This window comes from Eumetopias jubatus, unplaced genomic scaffold (assembly GCF_037043125.1).
Source record: "Eumetopias jubatus isolate StellerSeaLion01/CBP00866 unplaced genomic scaffold, mEumJub1_p1.0 scaffold_16, whole genome shotgun sequence".
NCBI classification, from domain to species: domain Eukaryota; kingdom Metazoa; phylum Chordata; class Mammalia; order Carnivora; family Otariidae; genus Eumetopias; species Eumetopias jubatus.
Genome location: NW_028274822.1, coordinates 70,199,874 through 70,222,301, shown reverse-complemented (window position 1 = coordinate 70,222,301; position 22,428 = coordinate 70,199,874). Strand labels below are relative to the sequence as shown.

Below are 22,428 nucleotides of genomic sequence, written 5' to 3'. Positions count from 1 at the left end.
CCACTGGAGGGCAAGTTAGGTCCTGGGAAAGAAAGAAGCCCGGGGCATTCTGGAAGCCCAGACTGGAAGAAATTCACCTGTGATTCTAGTATTTTAACATTTCCGGGTATGGATAGTTTTCACACAATTATAAATATACTGCATGATTTGCCTTTTTCCTCAGCATTTTCTTTTTAAGCACAGTTTCTTATTTCTGCAGAGTCATCACACACATAAGTCTGAATGGCTCCGTGATATTCCGTGAAGTTGATGAAATAAACATTGGCCTCCTGTTAGGATCTTGGGTTGCTTCTGGTTTTTTGCAACAAATGGTGTTAGAGCTTTGTGCCCCTTTCCCATTGTTCCCTTGTGATGAATCCCAGGGGATTCACCATTCTAGGCCGGAGGGCAGGGACGTGGGTTTGTGGTTCTGAGCTACCACATGCTCCCCGACCCTGCCTGAGGCCTCATACCAGTTTCCAGGGACCTGTTTCTCTGTTGCCTCCAGGACTGGGGTGGGCAACAAATACACCCACCCACCCCACGCACGCATGTGTGTGTGAATTTTAGTTGAGTGGATGTCTGTACCATATTACTGAGCAAAGGAGGGAACATACTGGAAACAGAGCCTGCATAACAATGTTCTGGTAGCAAGTGAAAGTGGGGAGGCCAGCCTCTAGGGAGGCTGTTGCAGCAGCAGCAGCCCAGGGGGGATGTGACAAGGGAAATGTCACCATAGACTTGCGGGGAAGCCAAAAACTCAGAAGTGACCAAAGCAACTTGATGAGGGGTGAAATACAGCCTAGAGGGAGGGTTGCAATTGCCTCCAGGGTTGTCACTGCAGGGCATTTGGGGTGAGTGGATCTCAGGAAGATCACGGAGTTAGTGCACTTGATTTTAGGACATCATGTGTAAGGTGTTGGCGGCTGTCCACCTGGAGCTCTTCAGGAGCCACCCTCAATGAATGCACATGGGGGACAGGAGCGGGCTGGGGTTCAGCCTCACGCTCACACACACGGACAGGAGGGAAACTTTGACAGGCCTCAGGTAGCCAGCAGAGCTGTTGGAATTACCCGTCGGTCATCTTATGCTCTATCTCTTGGCGTTCTCGCTGCTGGGTCACCTAAGACATTTCAGCTAATGTATCTTCTCCTTTAAGGACAAATCGGCACTCTTCCAGCTGCCTGTGAAGCTAGGTGGCAGATTTTTAAAGTATTTCACGTGAGCAGAGTCTGATAATTGTTTGATGTGACTTATAGCATAAAACAGTTATGGAGAAAGGAGAAAACGTGTGTGTGTACCTTAGTAGGACCGCATGATCTTCCCTTCCTACTTCTCTTTCCTATTTTCGTTTCCTCCCTGGCTGTGTATTGTTCCCTATCTCCTCTACTATGCAGTCAGATGCAGCTGTAAGTGAGGGAAAGTGACAAAGGAAGCAGGGGCGGTGAGCCCAGCATCCACTCACTGTGAGGAGAGGCATGATGTACTCAGCCGTTCTGTCCTCCATTCCTCAGCTCTGAGATGGAGGGCATAGATCTGCATTCGAAAGATGCTTCCAGCTTCCAGAGTCTGTGATACTCAGAGTATCTGGTTCAGTATCCTGGGTTGGATGATTCTTCCACATGCAGATCCTTTAAAAATTGCCTGTGTGTTTATGAACATTTCCCAAAGCACTCAGGACACTGTTATGGTCTCACCCCACTTTTCCTTACGAAGCCTCTGGGAGCCTGGGGAGCAGTATTCTGCATAAGGGACCCCACAGGACATGGTTGAGAGTGTGTCCGAGGTCAGCCAGAAGAGGCTGGGTCCAAGCCTGGTGACCCTAGGCAAGTCCCTTTACCTCAGAGCCTTAGTTTGCTCATCTGTAAAAGAGGATGTTGGTGGAACCTACCAGAGGCTATTCAGTGGGGATTAAATGAGGCAGTGCAAGAAATGTAGGTAAAGCTTGAAGCCCAGCGCTTGGCATTCCGTCAACATTCCACCACCGGTAGCCATTGCATTATTATGCTCTTCATTTTGTAGCCAAAAAATCAAGGCCCAGAGTGGCTAAAGGCCTTATATCCCCTGGATCCCCAGCAAATCTAACGCAATTGATCTAGATTAATTCTCTAGGTGAAAGAAATACTCAGTTGCTTCAAAGGCCTAGAGGGAATTATTGACCCAGCACCACCTTGCCTGAGTTTATTATAACAGGAGCTTCATTGTATATTTGAAAACCTTTAAATTGGTGAAACTTGATTCAGTTTCAATAGATTACATTTGATAGATTGTCTTGACTGAACTCCTGTGAAGAGGCAGTGTTGGAGAGGGCTTTGTCAGGGGTGGAGCCGGGGCTGAAGCCTAGTCCCAGGGCCCAGAGTTTGTCGGCCAGTGGGGAAAACGAGACCTAAACAGGGCAGAGTAAGGTGGGGGCCAGGGCCAAGAAGAGGCCCAGCCTGGGTTTGGACTGCCTTCCAGCAGCTGTGTGTGCATGCCAAGCTGTCAGTGTGGCTGGAGCCCAGGGAGGGAGGGGAACAGGTTGGGTATGCTGGCAGGGACTTAGAGACCACTGAGTGGACATGTGACAGAGTCTGAGATACATCGCAACGGGATGTCTTGGCTGTTGTACTGTGTAGGCCGTGGGGGGCGTGAGTGGAAGCAGGGGACCTGCTGGGAGGCTCTAGGAGGGTCCACAGGGAAGATGATGCTGTGTCTGGCCTGGGTGGCAGCCGCGGGGGTGGTGAGCAGGGAAGGGATCCTGGCTGTATTCTAGGAGTAGAACTTGTCCCGGTGTGCTGACCAACCGGAGGTGGGTCTAAGAGACCTAGGAGTAAGGGATGACTTCCAGGTTTCTGTCCCGAGCAACTGGAAGGTTGGCGCTGCCCCTAGCTGAGGTGGGGAGGCCTGGGGAAGGGCTAAGGACACAGGTCTAGAGGGCCATTGGGAGCTCAGATTTGGACAGTTGGGTGTGTGATGCCCATCATACATCCCATGGAGAACTCCCGCAGACAGCTGGACAGGTGAACTGTGTTCAGAGAGGTCTGGGCAGAGACAGACCTTTGTCCCCAGGTGCCTGCAGCTGTGGGACCGCTATGGTAGCAGCGGTAGGCCCCGCCTGTTGCCTTCCTCCAGAACGGTGGATGGTGTCTGCAGGTGGTCAGACACAAGGTGCACCAGGCACACCAGGCGCCAACAGGGGAATCAGAGGGTGACCAGGTCTCAGAGGTGACCCAGATTTCCTGGAAGCACTGTCAGGCCCTGGGCCATCTCCATTTCCCACGTGCCCCTTAGCTCTCAAGGGCATCTTTCCCTTTGAAATAAAGCAACGCCAATCCCGCTACCGCAGAGGCTGACACCTTCGCTCGCATTTTCTCGTTAACATGTGACGTTTAACTGCCCGCCCAACGCCTGGGTCCGACCTGGGTGCCCTGGAGGTCGCACGGGCAAGCAGGTGGCGTGCGGGCGAGGGCCGCGCTCCGGCGAGAAGAGAGGGGGCGGCCGCAGCTCGCGCTCGACTAGGCTCCCGCGGCGCCGACGGGGTTAACGGGCTCGTGCACCGGGCGGCGGGCGGGCAGCAGTGGTGCATTGTGGTAACGCGGCGCCGGGACCGCTAGCCCCCGCCGCCTCCGCCGGGAGGCCCGCCGAGCTGTGCGCGCGTCCTTGGGAGACCCTGGGCCCGGCGCCATGTAGCGCCCGGCCGCTCGGAGGCCGCCCCGCCGCGGGGATGAAGGGACGCGGCTGCTGGGAGTCGGCCTCCGTGCGCTCCTTCTGCAGCTCCGGCTGCCTGAATAAATTTGAGAAGGGTTAGTGCCGCCCGGCTTCCGCCCAGAGGCCGAGCTCCCCGCACACGCACGCCCGGCTTGCTGCATGATCAGTCCACGCAAGCCTCTGATGTCACTCCCTCGCGGCGTGGGGAGCGCGGGGAACCCCAGTACCCCGCCAGCGTGTACTCTCCGGACTCGCTTCTGGCGCGGGGCGTTTCAGAGAGAAGGCTGTGGCTAGAGACCCATCTGCCTGATTAACCCCGGCAAAAAGGAAACAAAATATAATCCAGAGCTTTCTGGAAGTAAGGGGCGGGAAGAGGAGGTACCTGTTTAATCCACCCACCTACCCTTCCTTCCCCAGAGTCGGCTTGGGGCCCTGGCAGAGTTGCTGCTTTGTCCACAGGGTCCTCGTCCTGGGGCCACCCGTGGGGGCAGCTGTGCTCAGTGCATGACCTAACCAACTTCTCTTTGCCCTTTGAGCAAGCTGTGACAGATCCGGAGAGTCAGTGTAAGTGGCCTCCTGGGTTTAAGCAAGGACCAGCCCTTGAGGATGCACTCCCAGGCGTCTGTGGTCTCGAATGACACCGTGTATGCAGGCATGCTCGCTTGAGAGCCCTTCCTCAGCAGTGGTCGCTAAGGTTGCAATCTTGCAAACTGGTTAAGCCTCTGCCTGCAATTCCTGATGCTTGAAAAACTTGCATTATTGGAGATTTTGCATGAGTGAAACTTGCTGTTTACTTTATTGTTTCTGTTATAGTCTGAGACTCTAGGGAAAAACTAGGATTCTTTGACTCTGTAGACCTAGAAGATACAGACGCCATTAAATTCACTTAACATAAATTCGTTAGAAAGAGCTCCTTTTAGAAATTAACTCCATCTGATCTGTAATAAGCCTTGTAATAAATTTTGCTGACTGGTCACACTAACGACTTCATGAGGCCCTGGTTGTAGGGCAGACATCTTCGAAGTTGTGGGCTCCAAGCCTCAACCCTGGAGTCAGGTTTGATTGTGCAGATTCTCCTGAAAACACCATCTGAAGTCTCAGGGTGTTTGTAATTACAAACATTTGAGATTTATTTTACTGGGAGCTGATGCTGGGCTCCATCTTGAGAATGCTTTACAGAAACTGACAAGTAAATTTTGTATAGAGTATGTTTTCTGGTTTTAGATTGGTGTTAATTTCTAATTTTTATTTTAGATGGAGCATCCTTTCTAATGCAGTTATGTTCTTAATGAGAAGTTTAAATGTTCCTTTTATCACTTTGGATGAATTTATTCTGAGGATGAATTTTGGAGTTTATTAGAAAAAAAAGAGTGTACAGTTAGGTGTTAGTTTTTCTTTTATTGGCCTGCCTGATGATTTTCTTGGTTGCCATTCTCTAGAACATTTGCGGCTGGCAGGGAACATTGGGCCTGGTATCCACTTGCTTTCTGCTTGGTTGTGAGAGAATGCTCATTTTTTTTTTTTTTTTGCAAGGTTTTATTTATTTGAGAGCGGGTGTGTGCATGCACCAGCAGGGAGGGGCAGAGGGAGAGGGAGAAAGAATCTGAAGCAGACTGACACGGGGCTCGATTCCACAACCATGAAATCATGCTGAGCTGAAATCAAGAGTCGGGACGCCTAACCAACTGAGCCACCCAGGCGCCCCCAGGGTGCTCATTTTTGTCTGGAAGCTCAAACAGCTGCACCTCAGGACTGATGGCAGAGTAATCTCTTTGATTGCTAGACCTTCCTTCTTACCCTTCTTGTGACTGTCCCACTCTCACAGTGGGCCTGGGGATGAGGAGCTGAGGACATTGTGTGGGGGTAGGGATGGTGCCTAGCACAGGTCCTGGAGCGGAGCCTCCTGGGCTGTGGGAGGAGGCCCAGGAGCCAGCACAGTGGTCAAGAGCAGCCAGGATTCAGCCCCAATGTCAGATACCCTGGGGGCAGACTGCAGAGGGAGTCCCCTCTGGTGCCCTGTGTGAGTCAATGCCCTGCAAGACCAAACAGAACATTCCTGTGCGCAGGATGATGCTTGCCAACCTGGCCAGCTAAAAAGAGCAAAGTGAGTAAAGCAGAGATGGGGCCTTCGGGAGGCCTGGTGAGCAGGCTGTTCTGGGAGGTGGGGGCCCTGTGGGCCCTCACACTGTGGCTGTGGCAGGCACGGGCAGATGAGGTGAGACTGGCCTTCTCGTTTCAGACACATTGAAGGGTATTGCAATGAGAGGCCACTCCAGACCCATTTCCCCTTAGAAAAGGGTCCCAGTGAAATTGTGCAGGTCGAAGAGCCAGCTGGGCTCGCAGCCTGCCCTGGGGACTAGGGGCTGAGGTCCAGGCAGTGATCATTTAGGTGGCAGGACAGCATATAAGCTTGTGGAGGTTTGTCACATGGGCTGTTACTCTGCAGGGGGTGGGGTTCCCACAGTGGATCGGGGGTGTCAGGGGCCTGAGTACCTATCCTGCCTCTGCTGCTGGGCTCTGTCAACCATGGGCAAGTCCCTGTCCCTCTGTGGGCCTCAGTGGCTCCCACCCCTGTAAATGATGGGGGAGGAGTGGGTTGCGAAGGGCTGGTGTCTCTGTCTTGCTCTCAGGCCCGAGCATGTGAAGAGGAGCCCCGGGGAGTCCGTTGACAGGAGGCCGCTCCTCCGCTCCTCCGTGGGTAATGGCCGTTCAAACTACACCCCTGATGCTTGCCTGAACTTCAGCTAGCTTCTTCGCCTTTTTGATTTGTAATTTTCTTGTCTAAAGATGGCGTTAAACCTACTTACCTGGCAAGGTGGCTGGGAGGTCAAAATGAGATAATATATATCCATACCTACTATTCAATCAATCAATCTGTGTGTCTCTGTGCTTCAAACAGGGCCAGGAACAGCAGATGGGGAAATGCCCATTTAGGGTCGCTCATAAGCTCTGAATTCAGCCATTGGCAGCTCACTCATTGGCTTGTGTGTGTGCACACGTGTGCGCAGTTGTATATAGGACTTCTGCATCTTTTTGGACTGTAAAGTTCTGAAAGAGCACAAAATAGGGACCACCTTGCCCTGGTAAGATAAACTCACCAGGGGTCCAAGCCAGGTGACCTTGGCCTGCCCACAGCACTGCTGAGGTCGCCACTTTCCCATTTGTGGCCTCAAAGAGTCCCTGCGGACCCATGAGCCGGCTTCCACGTCCTGAGCGCAGCTCTGATTGGCTGTGCTTGCACGGTGGAGATGCGGGATGAGTCACGGAAGCGGGAGGGGATCAGGGCAGCGGGAACCATCAAGGGCAGGTGCATGCGGTCAGGCAGGTTAGGTGTCTCTGCGCAGGCTCCCAGCGGTCTCAGTGGCATGCACGCTCTAGCTTCTGTGCGGCTGTGAGAGGACAGCCAGGGCCTCTTGTTTTGATGAGGGTTGTTTTTGCATCTGTGAGGCCTAGGACAGGAACCGTTCTCAGAGAAGCAGCCTCACGGAACATCAGCTGAGAATAGCTGTTGGATGTGGTATCCTTCAAAAAGTCACAGGTGGGGTTCTTTTATGTTCATTTTGGGGCTTTTCAACGTGTCCGATCTTGTGTTCCCCTGCATTGTGTTCCCAGGTGTCTGCCAGGGTCCTTGGGACAAAGGACTGAGGCATGAAATGAGGGACTAGCTCTCTGTTCTGATCACTTTCTGTGTGTGTGCAGAATGGTCCCCCCAGTGTAGTGCCCCAAGATTAGCATCTGTTGCCTCACTGGGCCTGGCCTCACTGCCCACCCAGTCCAGCCTCACACTCTGCCCACTCAGCCGAATGCCCTTGCTCATCCCTCACATCTTAATCAAATTCATCTGTTGAGGCCCTGTGCCCATCCTCGTTCCTCCTGAAGCTTCCCCAAACCCCTCAAGGCTGGAGGTAAACTCTCCCCTCAGACCTCTCCTGGGCTTCCCTTCTGCAGTGGACCTGGGTTGTTTGAGTGCAAGTCTCGCCCTCCTCGGAGGCTGTAAGCACCCAAAGGCGAAGCCTGGGTTTCACCTGTGTCTGTGATGTGCCCCCCACCTCTGCCCCCAGCACTTGGCACTTTTGCAAATTGCTGTTCCATAACCAACCCACCAGCATGGGAGTGAATGGAGGGAAGGCCGTCTGAGGCTGAGTGGTCAGGAGCGTTCTTGGCTGGTGTTTTCCCCTCCAGCACCCCCCCCCCGGGGGGGGGGGTTTCTCCTGGTTCACCAGAACTCTCTTGACTCAAGATTAGAGCAGTGGGTGGACTCTGTCCTGCTCTGCCCCTTGTAGTGTTACTATGGATGGCAAGTGCCTCCCTTGTAACCGGGGAAGTTCAGAAGAGTGAGGAGGGGGGGCTCTTAAGGGAACATGAGAGATCATAAAGAACTTCCTGGAGGAGATGATGCCCAGATGGGTGCTGGAGGATGAGGGTGAGTGGGCAGGTGGAGGATGGGGACAGGCAGGTGCTCACTTAGGTTTGAGTGAGGCGAGATAGGCAAGAGGTGGAAGGGGGCCTCACTGGTGGGTTGGATCTAAAAGGACAGGTAGGGGCGCCTGGGTGGCTCAGTTGGTTAAGCGACTGCCTTCGGCTCAGGTCATGATCCTGGAGTCCCGGGATCAAGTCCCACATCGGGCTCCCTGCTCAGCAGGAAGTCTGCTTCTCCCTCTGACCCTCTTCCCTCTCGTGCTCTCTATCTCTCATTCTCTCTCTCAAATAAATAAATAAAATCTTTAAAAAAATAAAAAATAAAAGGACAAGTAGGCAGGAAAGGACATGAGCTCTGCTGGCTCAAGAGGTGGAGTATGGCTTCTAGAAAAGAGGCTTTAGGGTAGCACTGACCCCATTTATGTCCTCCCTGGGAAGGACATCTGGCCTTGTGAGTGATCACCATTACTTAGTGTGATGCATGGAAGCCGGAAATTCTCTCACATACATGTTACCTTGGGGGGGCCTCTGTCTGCACACCCGCGGGATGGGGATGGCGAGCAATATGTATGAGAGCCCTCCTCCCCGCCCCTTCCTGGCACATGGTAGCTGCTCGTCGTTATTACATTATGTTTGGGGGCTTGAAATGAGGGGGAATGGGAAGCCCTCCGTACACATAAGGGGGCTTAATCAGTGGTAGCAAATAAGATGATTACTGTATCATTGTACTATATCATTCTATAGATGAGGAAACTGAGGCCAAAGGACTTTCCCCAGATCACAGGCGTAAGTGGGACCCAGAGCCTGCACACTCTGAATGCCAGCACTTACGACGTGTCAGTGGGATGGAGGGTCAAGGCGCAGGGGAAGGCCAGCAAGGGAACGGTATAGACCGAGAAACAGCGGGACTCTGAACAAGCCTGGCCTGAGGAGAGCTCACAGTGGGTGGTGAGGCTGGGGGCTCAATTTCTGGGGTGGGACCTGAGAAGTGTAAAGTGTGGTGATTTGGGGGGGTGGGATTCCTTATTGAAAGAGGCTAAATGCCAGGGGGATTTCAAATGTTTCAATGCTTTGAACGGTAAATGGTAAGAGAAGACAGAAGTGAGGTGAGAGGTAGGTAGGCAGGGAGCCCCGCATGGAGGGCCCACTGTGGGCAGGTAGCTAAGGGGTGGGTTAGATGGGCTGCAGGCAGGGGTGCCCCAGGTAGAGAAAGCAGCATGTTGGGGGCACTGAGGAGCGCTGAGCATGTGGGTGTCATTGTGTGTGTAGAGGGGCAGGCCATCAGGTTGGGAGAGTGGAGAGCTAAAGGCAGGAGGTGGGGAGGAGAGTGGAGAAAGGTGGGCGGAACAAGCTTCCCCCATGCTTCTGATTGGCTGTGCGGAAGCCCGTGTCCGCCAATGGGCTTTCTGTCTGTGCCCCCTCTGAGCCCCTGGGTGGCAAGTGGACTGCTGTGCTGGATTTGAAGACTGAGAGGACAGGGAGTCGTGAACAGAAGTGACCTCTACTTCGAGGACAGTAGAGAATTGAAGCTGCCCAGGCGCTCGTGGCTGCACCCTTGAATAGCAGCATCCAGTGAGGAGGGTATTGGCAGCATGGAGGTGACAAGGCTGTGATGGGCCCTGGGCTGCCCCAGCCAGGGTTCTGGTGCCCCTAGTGGCCCAAGGAGACTGGAGAATGTAGTGTGCTCTCTAGGGAGCTGGTTCACTGATTATTCACAGGTTGGCGTGCAGGGCTGCAGTGAGCCCACTTGGTGCCCATCTTTAGAAAAGGGCACCCTTTCCTCAAGATCTTTTACTTCCACTGACCCTGAAACTGTTGTAATATACTAAGGTTGTTAAAGCAACACTCTTTTCTTTCATTTGCTGTTATAATAAAAACAAATCTGCAGTGTCCATTACGAAAGGTGCCCCCTGTGGTTGTGCAGTGAGCAACCTGCTCAACCAGATGCAACAGCCCTGTTAATATCAACACGTACTAGGAGCAACGATTGGCTGGCCCTGAGGATTATACAGTGATCTCTGTTGCCTCTAGGCAAAGAGAGAGAGGGCTGCCCGGGTGCCATGCCAGGAGAGGTGACTGCAGGGGGGCAGTCCTACAGCAGGCGGCACTGCCCTCTGCAGAAACAAGTCATTCCTCCGCCGCGTGGTTTTCCTGTAAAGTGCCAGTCAGCTCAGACCGGCAGCAGCATCTGATCAAATAGATGAACAGTATGAATAAAGATGAAGTTATGGGCCTCAGGCTGCCAAAGATAAAATTTCCTTTTATGTCCTGCTTGCCTCTGACGTGTGTGTGGAATAATGATACCTGACGCACATCTTCAGAAATCAGAGCTTCGCAGGCTGGATGTGTGGTGAGGTCAAAGGAGGCCACAGGCTCGGGGAAGGGGGGAATCCCCACGTGGGCAGCTCTCTGGTGTGCCTCGTGTCCTCGAGGCCAGAGGTGGGAGCTGGTTAGTGGACAAATGTTTTCCCTGAGAGGCTAGAACTGACAGCCAGCAAAGCCCCCTGGGTCCCATCCTCTGCCCAGGATATTTTTATGTCAGAAGCAGTGCAGTTTGTCCAGAGGGGGGACCCCTGGAGCATGACTCTTGGCTCATTGACCATTTGGCAGCTGCTTTTCTGCCTGATGAAATTCTGCGCCCCCCCAAACACACACACACACACGCACGCACGCACGCACGCTTTGTTCTTGACCAAACTGAGCTTCATCTCGGCCCATCCTCTGCACCCTGCACATGCATTATTTTTAAGGGTTGTTTACCATTTAAAGCAACAATTCCAGATGTTCAAGATCCTGGTGTTTCCATGACTCCATTACCCTCACGCCACTGTTTTTAGGTCTCTATTTTTAGTCAGTATTTTTCCTTTATGTGAACATCCGTTTTACATCACTGGGAGACAAAAAAAATATTACCATTTTCACGTGGCTGTCCATCATAAGCACTTTCCCACGTTACCACAGGCTTAATATGTATCTGTTGAATGGCTGTGGAACATCTTTTCCTTCTGTTAGGCATTTCGGTTCTTCCCAGATTGTCACCAGAGCCAAACTGCTGCCTGAGCATCATTGGCATGTAAAATTTTTCTCTGGTGTCTTTTGCCTAGGACAGATTCCCAGGAGTATGATTGCTGAGCCAGAGGATGAGACTGCTTCCCTCTGGGCACTCCATGGCCCTTGGCCGAAGTGTTCTGGTCCGTGAAGCTCGCAGGGCTGCGTGTGGACATCTGCTTCTCTCCTACCTACCCTGCACTAGCCTTCCATCATTCTGAGAGAGTATTTTTTTAATCAGGCATAAAATTATGCCTTGTTAGTGTTTTAACTTACATTTGACTAACCAGAAAGGATGAATCTCCCCCATCACCACCACCAATTTTGATTATTATTTGTGGTTGCCCTTCTGTGGTTCATCAGCTGCATCTTTTCCTGCCCTCATGTGGAAACCCAAAGGGAAGCATTATGAATGCTGTTGGTTTATTAAACATGGCTGGAACCCAAGCCAGAGAGGACTTCTTGGGACCTGGCACTGCCCTACTTTGTTTGGTGGGCAAGGTTCTGAGAAATGATCCTTGGAACTGTCATCCCCCAGCAGGATCTGCTGCATAAGCTTGGGGCCCCTTGTTTAAAAATTATTAAGAGTTTCAGGAGAGAGACAGCTGAACATCAAACCAAGCCTGGGGCCCTTCTGACTTTGGGCCCTGTGTGACTGCACAGGTCCCATACCTGTGATGTGCCCCACCCCCACCCCCGCCCCCACCCCGTGGACTCATCGAATTGGAAGTGGAGAGAGTTTGGAAGTAGCTTGCCTGACTGGGCTGAATCTACCCTTCAGCTTCCCCAGGGCCCACTCCAGATGCAGAGGTTCCAGACCCAGAAGTGGACGGGCTTCTGACATGGTACCCCACTCCTGCTGCACTTGATTGACAATGGCCAGTGGCTGTGAGCCCTCCCGGGTCTGCTCCGCCCTAGACTAGGTCATTTTCTCAGTGGCCATTTCTGTGTCCTCTTACACCTCACGCTGACCCCTAGTGGCTCTTTCTGGTGGAGAGCTGTCCCTTCTGCTGCTCATCTTTGCCTACTTTTGCCAAGCAGAATAAGCAGCATCTCACTGCCTGAATATTTAATAACATTCTGTGCTGTTTTTCCCGTGTGCGCTTTCACCTTTGCCTCTCCCACTTCTGTCTTGCTTTCCCCCTCCTGAGCCTCTCCTGGCCAGCCCAGGGCCAGGAGGAACTGTTGGTTCTGTAGTGAGAAGCTGCTCATCCAAGGGGCTGCCAAGAGCTGCTGATAATCAGTAGCTAGTTGCACTTGCTGGTAATTGGAAATGCCAGGCTGTCTCCCTGATCCCCTTCCCCATGGCCCCCCACCGAGCAGCAGGGGTTCCAGAAGTGAAGGGGGGAGAGGGGAGGGAGTGTTAACTTCACAGGGGGCTCTGAAACATGGTGGCATCCTGAATGGAACGAATGGATTTCCACAGAAAGAGGGTGTGTGAACCCTGGTATGTGTTCTGAGTAGTGGCATTCTGCAGGGGACTTGCGGGGGTGGGGGGCAACTCCTGGAATGCACCCCCTGCATTCTCCCCATGTATTACACAGAGTTTGGAGCTTTTTAAATGGTCCTTGGCTTGATTAAGCTCTTACTCTCATGAGAAATGCGGCCTTACACGTGTGGGGTTTTGTTTTGTTTTGTTTTGTTTTACATTTTTCAAAGTTTGAATCAGGAAGGTATCGATGTGAATTCCACATTGCGCTGAGAAGTGTTCAGTTACCCACACAAAGGAAAATCATGTAGCCGCAGAATCCATGACTATCAGAGTTGGAGGGATCTTGCAGGTGATTTACCCAACCCCAATGGTACAGACAAGGAAACTGAGGCCTGGAGACCCATAGTTGGCATAGTCTGCTAGATAGAGATCAGAGGGCACAGTCCCAAATCATTGCCATTTGGTTGTGAAAATAATTTTTGACATTTTTTCCAGATTACAAAGATAATTCATGCCCAGTGTAGAAAGTTTAGGAAAGAAAAAGCACTTAGAAGCAAACGAAAAAGTACCTTTGATTCTATTGCACAGAAATAACCACAAATAATTTTAATCAGATTGTATGCATCTTTTAAGGACTTGTTTTTTCTCTTTCAACATAATGTTTCTAAGATTTATCTACGTTGTTGGGTGTGGCTGTTGTTCATTCATTTCCATGGCTTCTCATATTATTTTGTGTGACTGTATCACAATTCATGTACCTTTCCTCTGTTGATGGACATGAGATATGTTTCTGATACTTAGCAGTCATGAACTTTGCTACTATGAACATTACTGTACACATCTCCAGGGACATATGTACAAAAGTTTGCTGAGGGGATACCTGGGCAGGCCACTTCAGGTCATGGGATAAATGAATGATAAGTTTTGAAAAAATACCCACCGGACACTGTTTTTCCAAGTGGTTGTACTGACTTACTTTCCCATTAGGTGAATGTGGGTGTGTTCCCTTTGATCATCATCCTCTTCAACACTTGGTATTGTGATGCGTATTCTTACAAATCTGATGACCCTAAAATGGTATTTCTGTGTAATCTTAATTGGCATTTCCTTGATATCAAAAGAGCGTGAGCATTTTATTGGTGAGTGTATGTTTCTTCTTAGGTGAAATGCACTTTTCTGTTGGTGGTTTGTCCTTTTCTTACGTATTTGTAGGAGCCCTTTATATGATCTGGATACCAACTGTCAGTGATAAGCTTTTATTTTTAAAAAAAATTTTTTTTGAAGATTTTAGTTGTTTATTTGACAGAGAGAGAGCACAAGTAGGCAGAGTGGCAGGCAGAGGGAGAAGGAGAAGCAGGCTCCCCGCTGAGCAGAGAGCCTGATGCAGACCTCGATCCCAGGACCCTGGGATCATGACCTGAGCCGAAGTCAGACGCTTAACGACTGAGCCACCCAGGCGCCCCTGATGAGTACTTTTTAAAATAGCTTTATTAAAATATTCATTTACCATACAAGTCACTCATATAAAGTGTATAATTCAATTTTTTTTAGTATAGTCACAGGATGTGCAACCATCATCACAATCTAATTATAGAATATTTTTGTCCCTCCTAAAGGAAATCATAGCAGCCATTCCCTATCCTTCCTCCCTCTACCAACCCTAAGCAACCCCTGACCTACTTTTTGTCTCTATAGATTTGCCTATTCTGGATATTTCACGTAGACGTCATATATTTTTGTGTCTGGCTTCTTTCACTTAGCATAATGTTTTTAAGGTTTATCCATGTTGCACGTGTGTGGGATTGCTGGGTCATATGGTCATATTGCTGGGTTATACAGTTTAACTTTTGAAGGCACTGCCAAACCCTTCTTCACAGCAACTGCACCATTTTGCATTACCACGGGCAGCAGTGTATTAGGGTTGCAATTTCCCCATATCTTTGCCAACACTTGTTGCTTTCTGATTGTTGTTATTGCCATCTTAGTGGGTGTGAAGTGGTATCTCATTATGGTTTTGATTTTCATTTTCTTAATGACTAAGAATGTTGGGTGTTTCCCCCTGTACTTTTTGTGTATCTTTTTGGAGAAATGTCTATTTTAATCCTTTGTCCATGTTTTATTTGAGTTATTTGCTTTTTATCGTGTAGGCTTTTTGCATTTTCTGGATGTCTTTTATCACGTATATCATTTGCAAATGTTTCCTCCCATTCTGGGAGTTGTCTTCTCACTCTCTGAATAGTATCACTTGTAGCACAAGAGTTTTTAATTTTGTTGGTGTCTGATTTATCTATTTTTTTCTTTTGTCACTTGTGCTTTTGGTGTCATATCTAGGAATCCACTGCCTAACCCAAACTCATGAGGATGAATTTCTATGGTTTCTTCTAAGAATTTATACTTTTAGCTCTTAACATTTAGGGGTATGATCCATTCTGAGTTAATTTTTGTGGATGGTGTGAGGTAGGGGTCCAACTTCATTCTTTTGGATGTTTTCCAGCATCACTTATTGAAAACACTATTCTTTTCTCTATTTAATTGTCTTAGCATCCTTATTGAAAATCAGCTGGCCCTAAATGTAAGGGTTTGTTTCTAGACTCTCAATTTTGTCCCATTGATCTATTTGTATATCCTTATGCCATTACCAAACTGTCAATAGACACTCTTAATTTTAATGTGGTTGAATTTACCAGTCTTATGATAAATTCAGTCTTAGGTTTCTGCCTAGAGATAACATATTTTTCTATATTTTCTTTTTAGAAGTTTTTAAATTTTCACAATGAGGTCCTTAATACATCCAGAATTGATTTCTGGATAGGATGTGAAATATGTGCTTAATTTTATTTTTCTCCGTATGGTCAATTATTTGGCCTAGTACTGTTTATTGAGCAGTCCCTTTTTTTACCCACTGACCTGCTCTACCACCACTGGCAACTATCAGAGTTCTGCATGTGCTTGGGTCTGTTTGGGATGCTCTCTCATTTCATAGGACAATTTTTCCCTTTTACCAGTACTACACTGCCTAAAGTACCTTTTAATACATTTTGATATCTTGTAGATCAAGTCCAGCAGCTTATCAGGATGCTGTTATATTTATTCCCATTTTACATATGAGAAAACTGAGTCTCGAGAGGTTACATCATGGGTCACACTGCTAGCGACTGGCATTTGAACTCAGGCAATTAGGATCACAGCGCATACTCTTAGCCTCTGAACTCTGCATACCTCAACAACCATCGCATACAAATCACATTTGCTCCACCAAGTGAATGTTTAAGACTTTATCCCCTTTCTCTCTCTTTGCCTGGCGAAGGGAAAGTAAGCAAATTTTAAATGTAACAAGATCTGGTTTGTTTGAGGTTTTAATCCTCTCCTGCTTCCCTACTTGAGATATTTCAGGGAAAGCTTTCCAAAAATATTTACCACCAGTTTGATATTTTGGGGCAATTTTCTAGGCAAAGATGCAGGTGTGGTCAAGAGAAGAGCTGCCTGGAAAGCAGGTAAGACACAGCAGGACAAGTGACCTGTGGTTAGGACGGAGTGGGCAGCTGAGACCGGAGAGACACCAGAAACCCCGAGAAGTGGTGATGACTGGAGTTCTGGGTTGATGTTGTCTGGGGAATGAGGCTTTGGGACACAGTGAACCTTAGAGACTGCTGCTTGTGTCCCCAGCACCCCACATGGTAGCTGACACACACACAGTCAACACGTTAAGTGAGTAATGTGATTAAGGAACCAATTCAGCAAATATAAGATGCTAAGTTGACCTGCTGTGTCTCCAAGCTGTCATCAGTCTTTTTGAGTGGTACGGTGTGCTGGGGATCAGGGGACAGAGTTCTTACCCTGGGCCCACTGTAGATAGTTTGTCCTAGCCCCAGTGGACCTTGACTTCCTTAACTGTCCCATGGTGGGGGGTGGGGGCGGAGATGTGGTTCTTTGTGCTCCTGCAGTGATGCAGAAGCAAGGAAAACCACTCAAACCCCTTTTGCAGGGGACTCCCTCCCACACCCCTATGAGAAGGAGGTAGGCCATGCCATCCAGCTGTGTGCAGCTTGTGGCCAAACTGCATGTGCCAACTGCTCACTCACACTGCACAGAACCAGAGGTCATGATGTGGTTCTTCAAATGTTCAGGACGGGAGTGAAGCCCAGGGAGAGACCGAAGCGATCTGATCTGTAGGGTCACTGGAGCTAAACCTTGGGGCAGCCATTGTCCTGGTTCCTTCCTCTGTAGTCCTCATCCGCTGATGGACGTTTAGGTTGTTTTCACTTTTTGGCCACCACGAGTAATGCTACTATGCAATAAACATTCACGTGCAAGTTTTCGTGTAGACATATGTTTTCATTTTTCTCGGGTGTAAATCTAGGATGGGATTGCTGAGTTCTGTAATAACTGCCAAACTGTTTTGTTTTGTTTTGTTTTGTTTTGTTTTGTTTTGTTTTGTTTTTTACAGCAGGTGTACTATTTTATATTCCCATTAGGCTGAAGGGTCCAGTTTTCCTGCATCCTTACCAACACTAATTTTCTTCTTTTGACGACAACTGATACTGAGCATTTTTTCATGTGCTTATTGGCCATCTGTATATCTTTGGAGAAATGTCTGTTCAAATCCCATTTTTTAAAATTTTCTTTTCTTTTATTTATTTATTTACTTATTTATTTTCAAATCCCATTTTTTTCTTTTTCTTTTCTTTTCTTTTCTTTTTTTTGGTTTTGTTTTTTTAAAGTAGGCTCCATGCCCAGCATGGAGCCCGATGCAGGGCTTGAACTTGTGACCATGAGATTAAGACCTGAGCCAAGATCAAGAGTCAGACACTTAACCAACTGAGCTACCCAGGTGCCCCTCAAATGCCATTTTTTGTTAAAGATTTTATTTATTCATTTGACAGAGAGAGCACAAGCAGGGGGAACAGCAGAGGGGGAAGGAGAAGCAAGCTCCCCACCGAGCAGAGAGCCAATGCTGGACTCGATCCCAGGACCCTGGGATCATGACCTGAGCCAAAGGCAGACGCTTAACTGACTGAGCCACCCAGGCGCCCCAACAAATCCCATTTGTTAATTAGGTTGTCTTTCATTGATTGATATTTGAATGTTAAACCAACCTTGCATTTCTGGGATAAACTTCAGTTAATCAAGATGCATTACCCTTTTTATATACTGTTGGATTATATTTGTTTGACACTTTTTTGAGGATTTTTGTGTCTTTGTTCACAAGGAATATCGGTCTATAGGATTTTTCCTTGTTTGTTTGTTTTGTAATGTCCTTGCCTGGTTCTGGTATCAGGTAATTCTGGCCTTATAAAATGAATTGGGAAATATTCCCCCCTCTTTAATTTTCTGACAGTGTCTGTGTAGAATTGATATTGTTTCTTCCTTAAGTGTTTGGTAGAATTTGTCAGCAGATCCTTCTGAGCCCTGAGTTTCCTTTAAAGATGTTTAACTGTAAAATCAATTTCCTTAATAGACTATTCAGGTTATTATTTTATTATTTTTTTTAACTGAATAACTTGCAGTGGTTTTGTATCTCAAGGATTTATTTCGTCTCTAAGTTGTTGAGTCTGTGGGCACAGAGTTGTTCACAATATTTCCTTCTTATCCTTTAATGTCTGGAGTGATGTCTCCTCTTTCATTGCTGATATTGGTACTTGGTTATACCTTTTTTTTTCTTCCTCAGTCTGGCTAGAAGTATATAGATTTTATTGATATTTTCAAAGAATCAGATTTTGGTTTTATTGGTTTTATCTACTGTTTTTCTCATATGCTCTTTAAAAACATATGCATTATTGGGGCACCTGGGTGGCTCAGTCATTAAGCATCTGCCTTCAGCTCAGGTCATGATCCCAGGGGCCTGGGACTGAGCCCCGCATCGGGCTCCCTGCTCAGCGGGAAGCCTGCTTCTCCCTCTCCCACTCCCCCTGCTTGTGTTCCCTCTCTTGCTGTGTCTCTCTCTGTGAAATAAATAAATAAAATCTTTAAAAATAAATAAATAAATAAATAAATAAAATAAAAACATATACATTATAGATACCCTTAAAAAGTAAACTGAATCATACTATAATGCTGTTCTGCACCTTGATCTTTTTCATTGACTGTGTCTTCAAGTTTTTTTTCATATCACACAGAAGCTCATGGATTCTTTAACATCTATGTAAGAACTCTGTTATATGCATGTATCATAGTTTAATAACCAGTCCCTTCTGAAGGGCATTTAGGATGTTTATAGACTTATTACTCTTGCAAACAATACTGAAATGTACATTTATCTTTTTTTTGAGTTTTATTTATTTAAGTAATCTCTACACCCAACCTGGGGCTTGAATTCACAACCCTGAGATCAAGAGTCGCATGCTCCTCCAACGGAGCCAGCCAGGTGCCCTGAAATGTACATTCATTATACATCAGTCTTTGGCCACATATCTGCATTTGTATCTGCATATCTGTAGGATGTTACTACAGCTGGATCAGTAGGTGGTTATCCTCTTTTTTCTTTTTAAATCAACTTTATTGATGTAGTATTTAAGTACAATCAAATGTACTGATTTTAACCATTCTGTGAGTTTTAACAAATGTATACACCTGTGTAGCCACCACTCCAAGTAAGATATAGAACATTTTTATCAACCCAAAAGTTCCCTCATGCCCCTTTGCAGTCAGTGCCCTTCACGCCTAGCCCCAGATAACCACTGATCTTTCTGCACTATGGTTTTATTTGTCTAGAATTTTATATAATGGAATCAAATAGTAATGTATGTGGCTTCTTTCATTCAGCACAAAGTTTTTGAGGTTCATTCTTGTGTGAATGCATAATTTGTTCCTTTTTTTGCTGACTAGTTTTCCATAGTGTGAATATACTACAATTATCCATTCACCTGTTGATGGACATTCACGTTGTTTCCAGTTTGGGGCTTCTGTGAGCCAGAAAGCTGCTCTGAACATGTAAATTGCATGTATTTTTGTGGACATAAATTTTTAATTCTCTTAGGTATGCCTAGAAGAAGAATTGTGTGTCATACTGTAAGTGTATGTTTATCTTTATAAGAAATAGCCTTTTTCCCAAATGGTTGTACTGCATTACATCCCAACTAGCAATGTATGGGAGTTCTGTTGCCCTACATCCTACCAACACTTGATATTGTTAGTTTTTTTTTTTTAATTCACCTATTCTAGTGAGCATGTAGTGGTATCTCATTGTAGTTTAAGTTTTCGCTAATTACTAATGCTGTTGAGCGTCTTTTCATATACTTATTAGTCATTTGTACCTATTCTTTCATAAGGTGCCTTTTCAGATCTTTTGCCTTTGGTGGGGGCTCTTTGCCTTATTATTGAGTTTTGGGAGTTCTTTATGTGTTCTGAATGTAAGTTCTTTTCAGGAATATGTATTAAAATTTCTAATCTCTGGCTTACCTTTTCATTTTTAATGGTATCTTTCTGAGAGCACAAAGTTTTAATTTTCATTAGATCTATTTGTTAATTCTTTATCATTAGTGCTTTTTTGTGTTCTAAGAATTGTTTTGGCTACCTCAAGATAGTCCCGTTTCCTTCTAGACGTTTTGTAGTTTTAGCTTTTGCATTTAGGTGTAAGATCCATTTTCAGTTGATTTTGTATGTGGTGTGAGGTAGTTGTCAAGGTTATTTTCAAATCCATGTGAATGTTCAGTGAATGCTCAAGCACCATTTTCTTTAAAAACTAAAGCATTCCCCTCGCTGACTTACCTTGACAATTTTGTTGAAAATCCATTGATCACACAGGTACAGGTGTGTTTCTGAACTCTATTATGTTCCATTATAAATGGAGTAAATGTGTAGTAAATCATGGTATCAGGTAGCGTGCGTTCTTTTCCCAAATGGTTTTGGCCTATTCCTTGTTCCTGTGTTTCTATATGAATTTCAGAACTGGCATGTCAGTTCCTACAGAAAAGTCTGCTGGACTGTTGATTGGGATTGCATTCAATCTGTAGATGAATTTGATATATATATAGAGAGAATTGATATATTAATGATATTGAAGTTTTGGGCGCCTGGGTGGCTCAGTCGTTGAGCGTCTGCCTTCGGCTCAGGTCATGATCCCACGGTCCTGGGATCGAGTCCCACATCGGGCTCCCTGCTCAGCGGGAGACCTGCTTCTCCCTCTCCCACTCACCCTGCTTGTGTTCCTGCTCTCGCTGTGTCTCTCTCTGTCAAATAAATAAATAAAATCTTTTAAAAAATGATATTGAAGTTTTAAATTCATGAACATGATATTTGTTTATGTTTTCTTTAATTTCTCTAAGCTATGTGTTCCCTTGCACAAATTTTGTTAAATTTGCCTGTCAGTATTTACTGGTTTTGATGCTATTATAAATAGTATTTTTTAAATTTTATTGTCCAGCTACTTGTTGCTAGTATTATAGAAATACAATTGTTGTATATAACCTTTTATTCTACTGTCTTGCTAAATTCACCCGTTAGTTCTAGTGGCTTTTCTTTAGATTCCCCAGGATTTCCTGTATATGTGATCATGTTTTCTGTACCTAAAGGCTTTTTACCTCTTCCCTTCTAACTTGTATGCTTCTGACTTCTTATTATTTCCTTATTGCACTGGTGAGGTGAAAGCACACTTCCTCGTTCCTGATCTGAGGGAAAAAAGTTCAACTTTTCATCATTAAGTATGAAGATAACTGTAGGATTTTTATAGATGTCATCTGTAATGGTGAGAAAGTTCTTTTTTCTTCCAAGTGTTCTGTGTTTTTGTCTTGAATAGGTGTTTAGTTTTGTCAAATACTTTTTGTTGGCATTTATTGAGTTTTTTACATTTTTTCTTTATACTGTTAATACTAATTAATTTAAAATGTTAAACCTTGCATTCCTGAGATAAACCCCACTTGTTCATGACGTATTATCCTTTTTAGCTGAATTTTATTGGCTAATATTTTGTCAGGGAATTTTGCTTCCATATTCATGAGGGATCCTCGCCTGTAGTTTTCTTGTCATGTCTTTGCTTTTGGTATGTGTCACACTGGTACCTCATAAGATGAGGTAATAGTGCCTTGTAAGATAATCGAGAATTGTTTTTTCCTCTTCTTTTTTTTTTTGACACAGTTTGTATACTAACTGTATTATTTCTTCCCTGAATATTTGGTAGAATTCAGCAGTGCAGCCCTTTGTACCTGAGTTTTCTTTGAGGAAAGGTTTTTAATTTTAAATTTAGTTACTTCATAAAGGACTTTTTTTTTCTTGTGTCATTTCTGGTAATTTGTTTTTTGAAGAAATATTCCATTTCATCAAAGGTGTCAAACTTTTTGGCATAATATTTTACATAATATTCTTTTAATATCCCTTTAATGCCAATAGGAGCTGTAGTGATGTTTCTTCTTTCATTCCTGTTATTGGTAATTTGCATTTTCCTTCTTTTGTGATTGTTCTAGCTAGGAGCATATCAATTTCTTGATCATTTCAAAGAAAATCTTTCCAAAGCTTTTAATCTTTCCATTGTTATTCTGTTTCCTATTTCATTGATTTCTGCTCTTTATTGTCTTATTCCTCCTACTCATTTTTTAGTATGAGTTGCTTTTCTTCTTCTAGTTTCTTAAGGTGGAAGCTTAGATCATCCATAAATAAATCATCATAAATAGGTCTTTTAAACCTTTCTTCTTTTGTATAATAAGCATTTAAAGCTAAGCATCTCCCTCCAAGCATTGCTTTAGCTGCATCCCACAAATTTGATATGTCACATTTTCTTCACCACCCATTTCAGACTATTTTCTAATTTCCTGTGTGTTTTTTTATTTGACCTGTTGGTTATTTAGAAGTGTGTGATTTAATTTCCATGTATTTGGGTGTTTTCCAGATACTTTTTGGTTATTGCTTTCTAATTCTGTAGCAGCCAGATA

At 46.1% G+C, this 22,428-nt stretch overlaps 1 protein-coding gene across 4 annotated transcripts in view; it reads left to right on the top strand.

Moving 5' to 3' along the window:
* The window catches only part of OSBP2 (oxysterol binding protein 2), a 163,719-nt gene that overhangs the window by 92,577 nt on the left and 48,714 nt on the right, over positions 1–22,428 (top strand). Inside the window, exon 1 of one of the 4 annotated variants that reach the window (XM_028124686.1) lies at positions 3,683–3,761. The exons of the other annotated variants lie outside the window; for them this stretch is intronic. Within the exon in view, the coding sequence (XP_027980487.1) occupies positions 3,683–3,761 (79 nt within the window). Of the gene's footprint in view, positions 1–3,682; positions 3,762–22,428 lie in introns of those variants that run through there. 4 annotated transcript variants of the gene reach the window in all.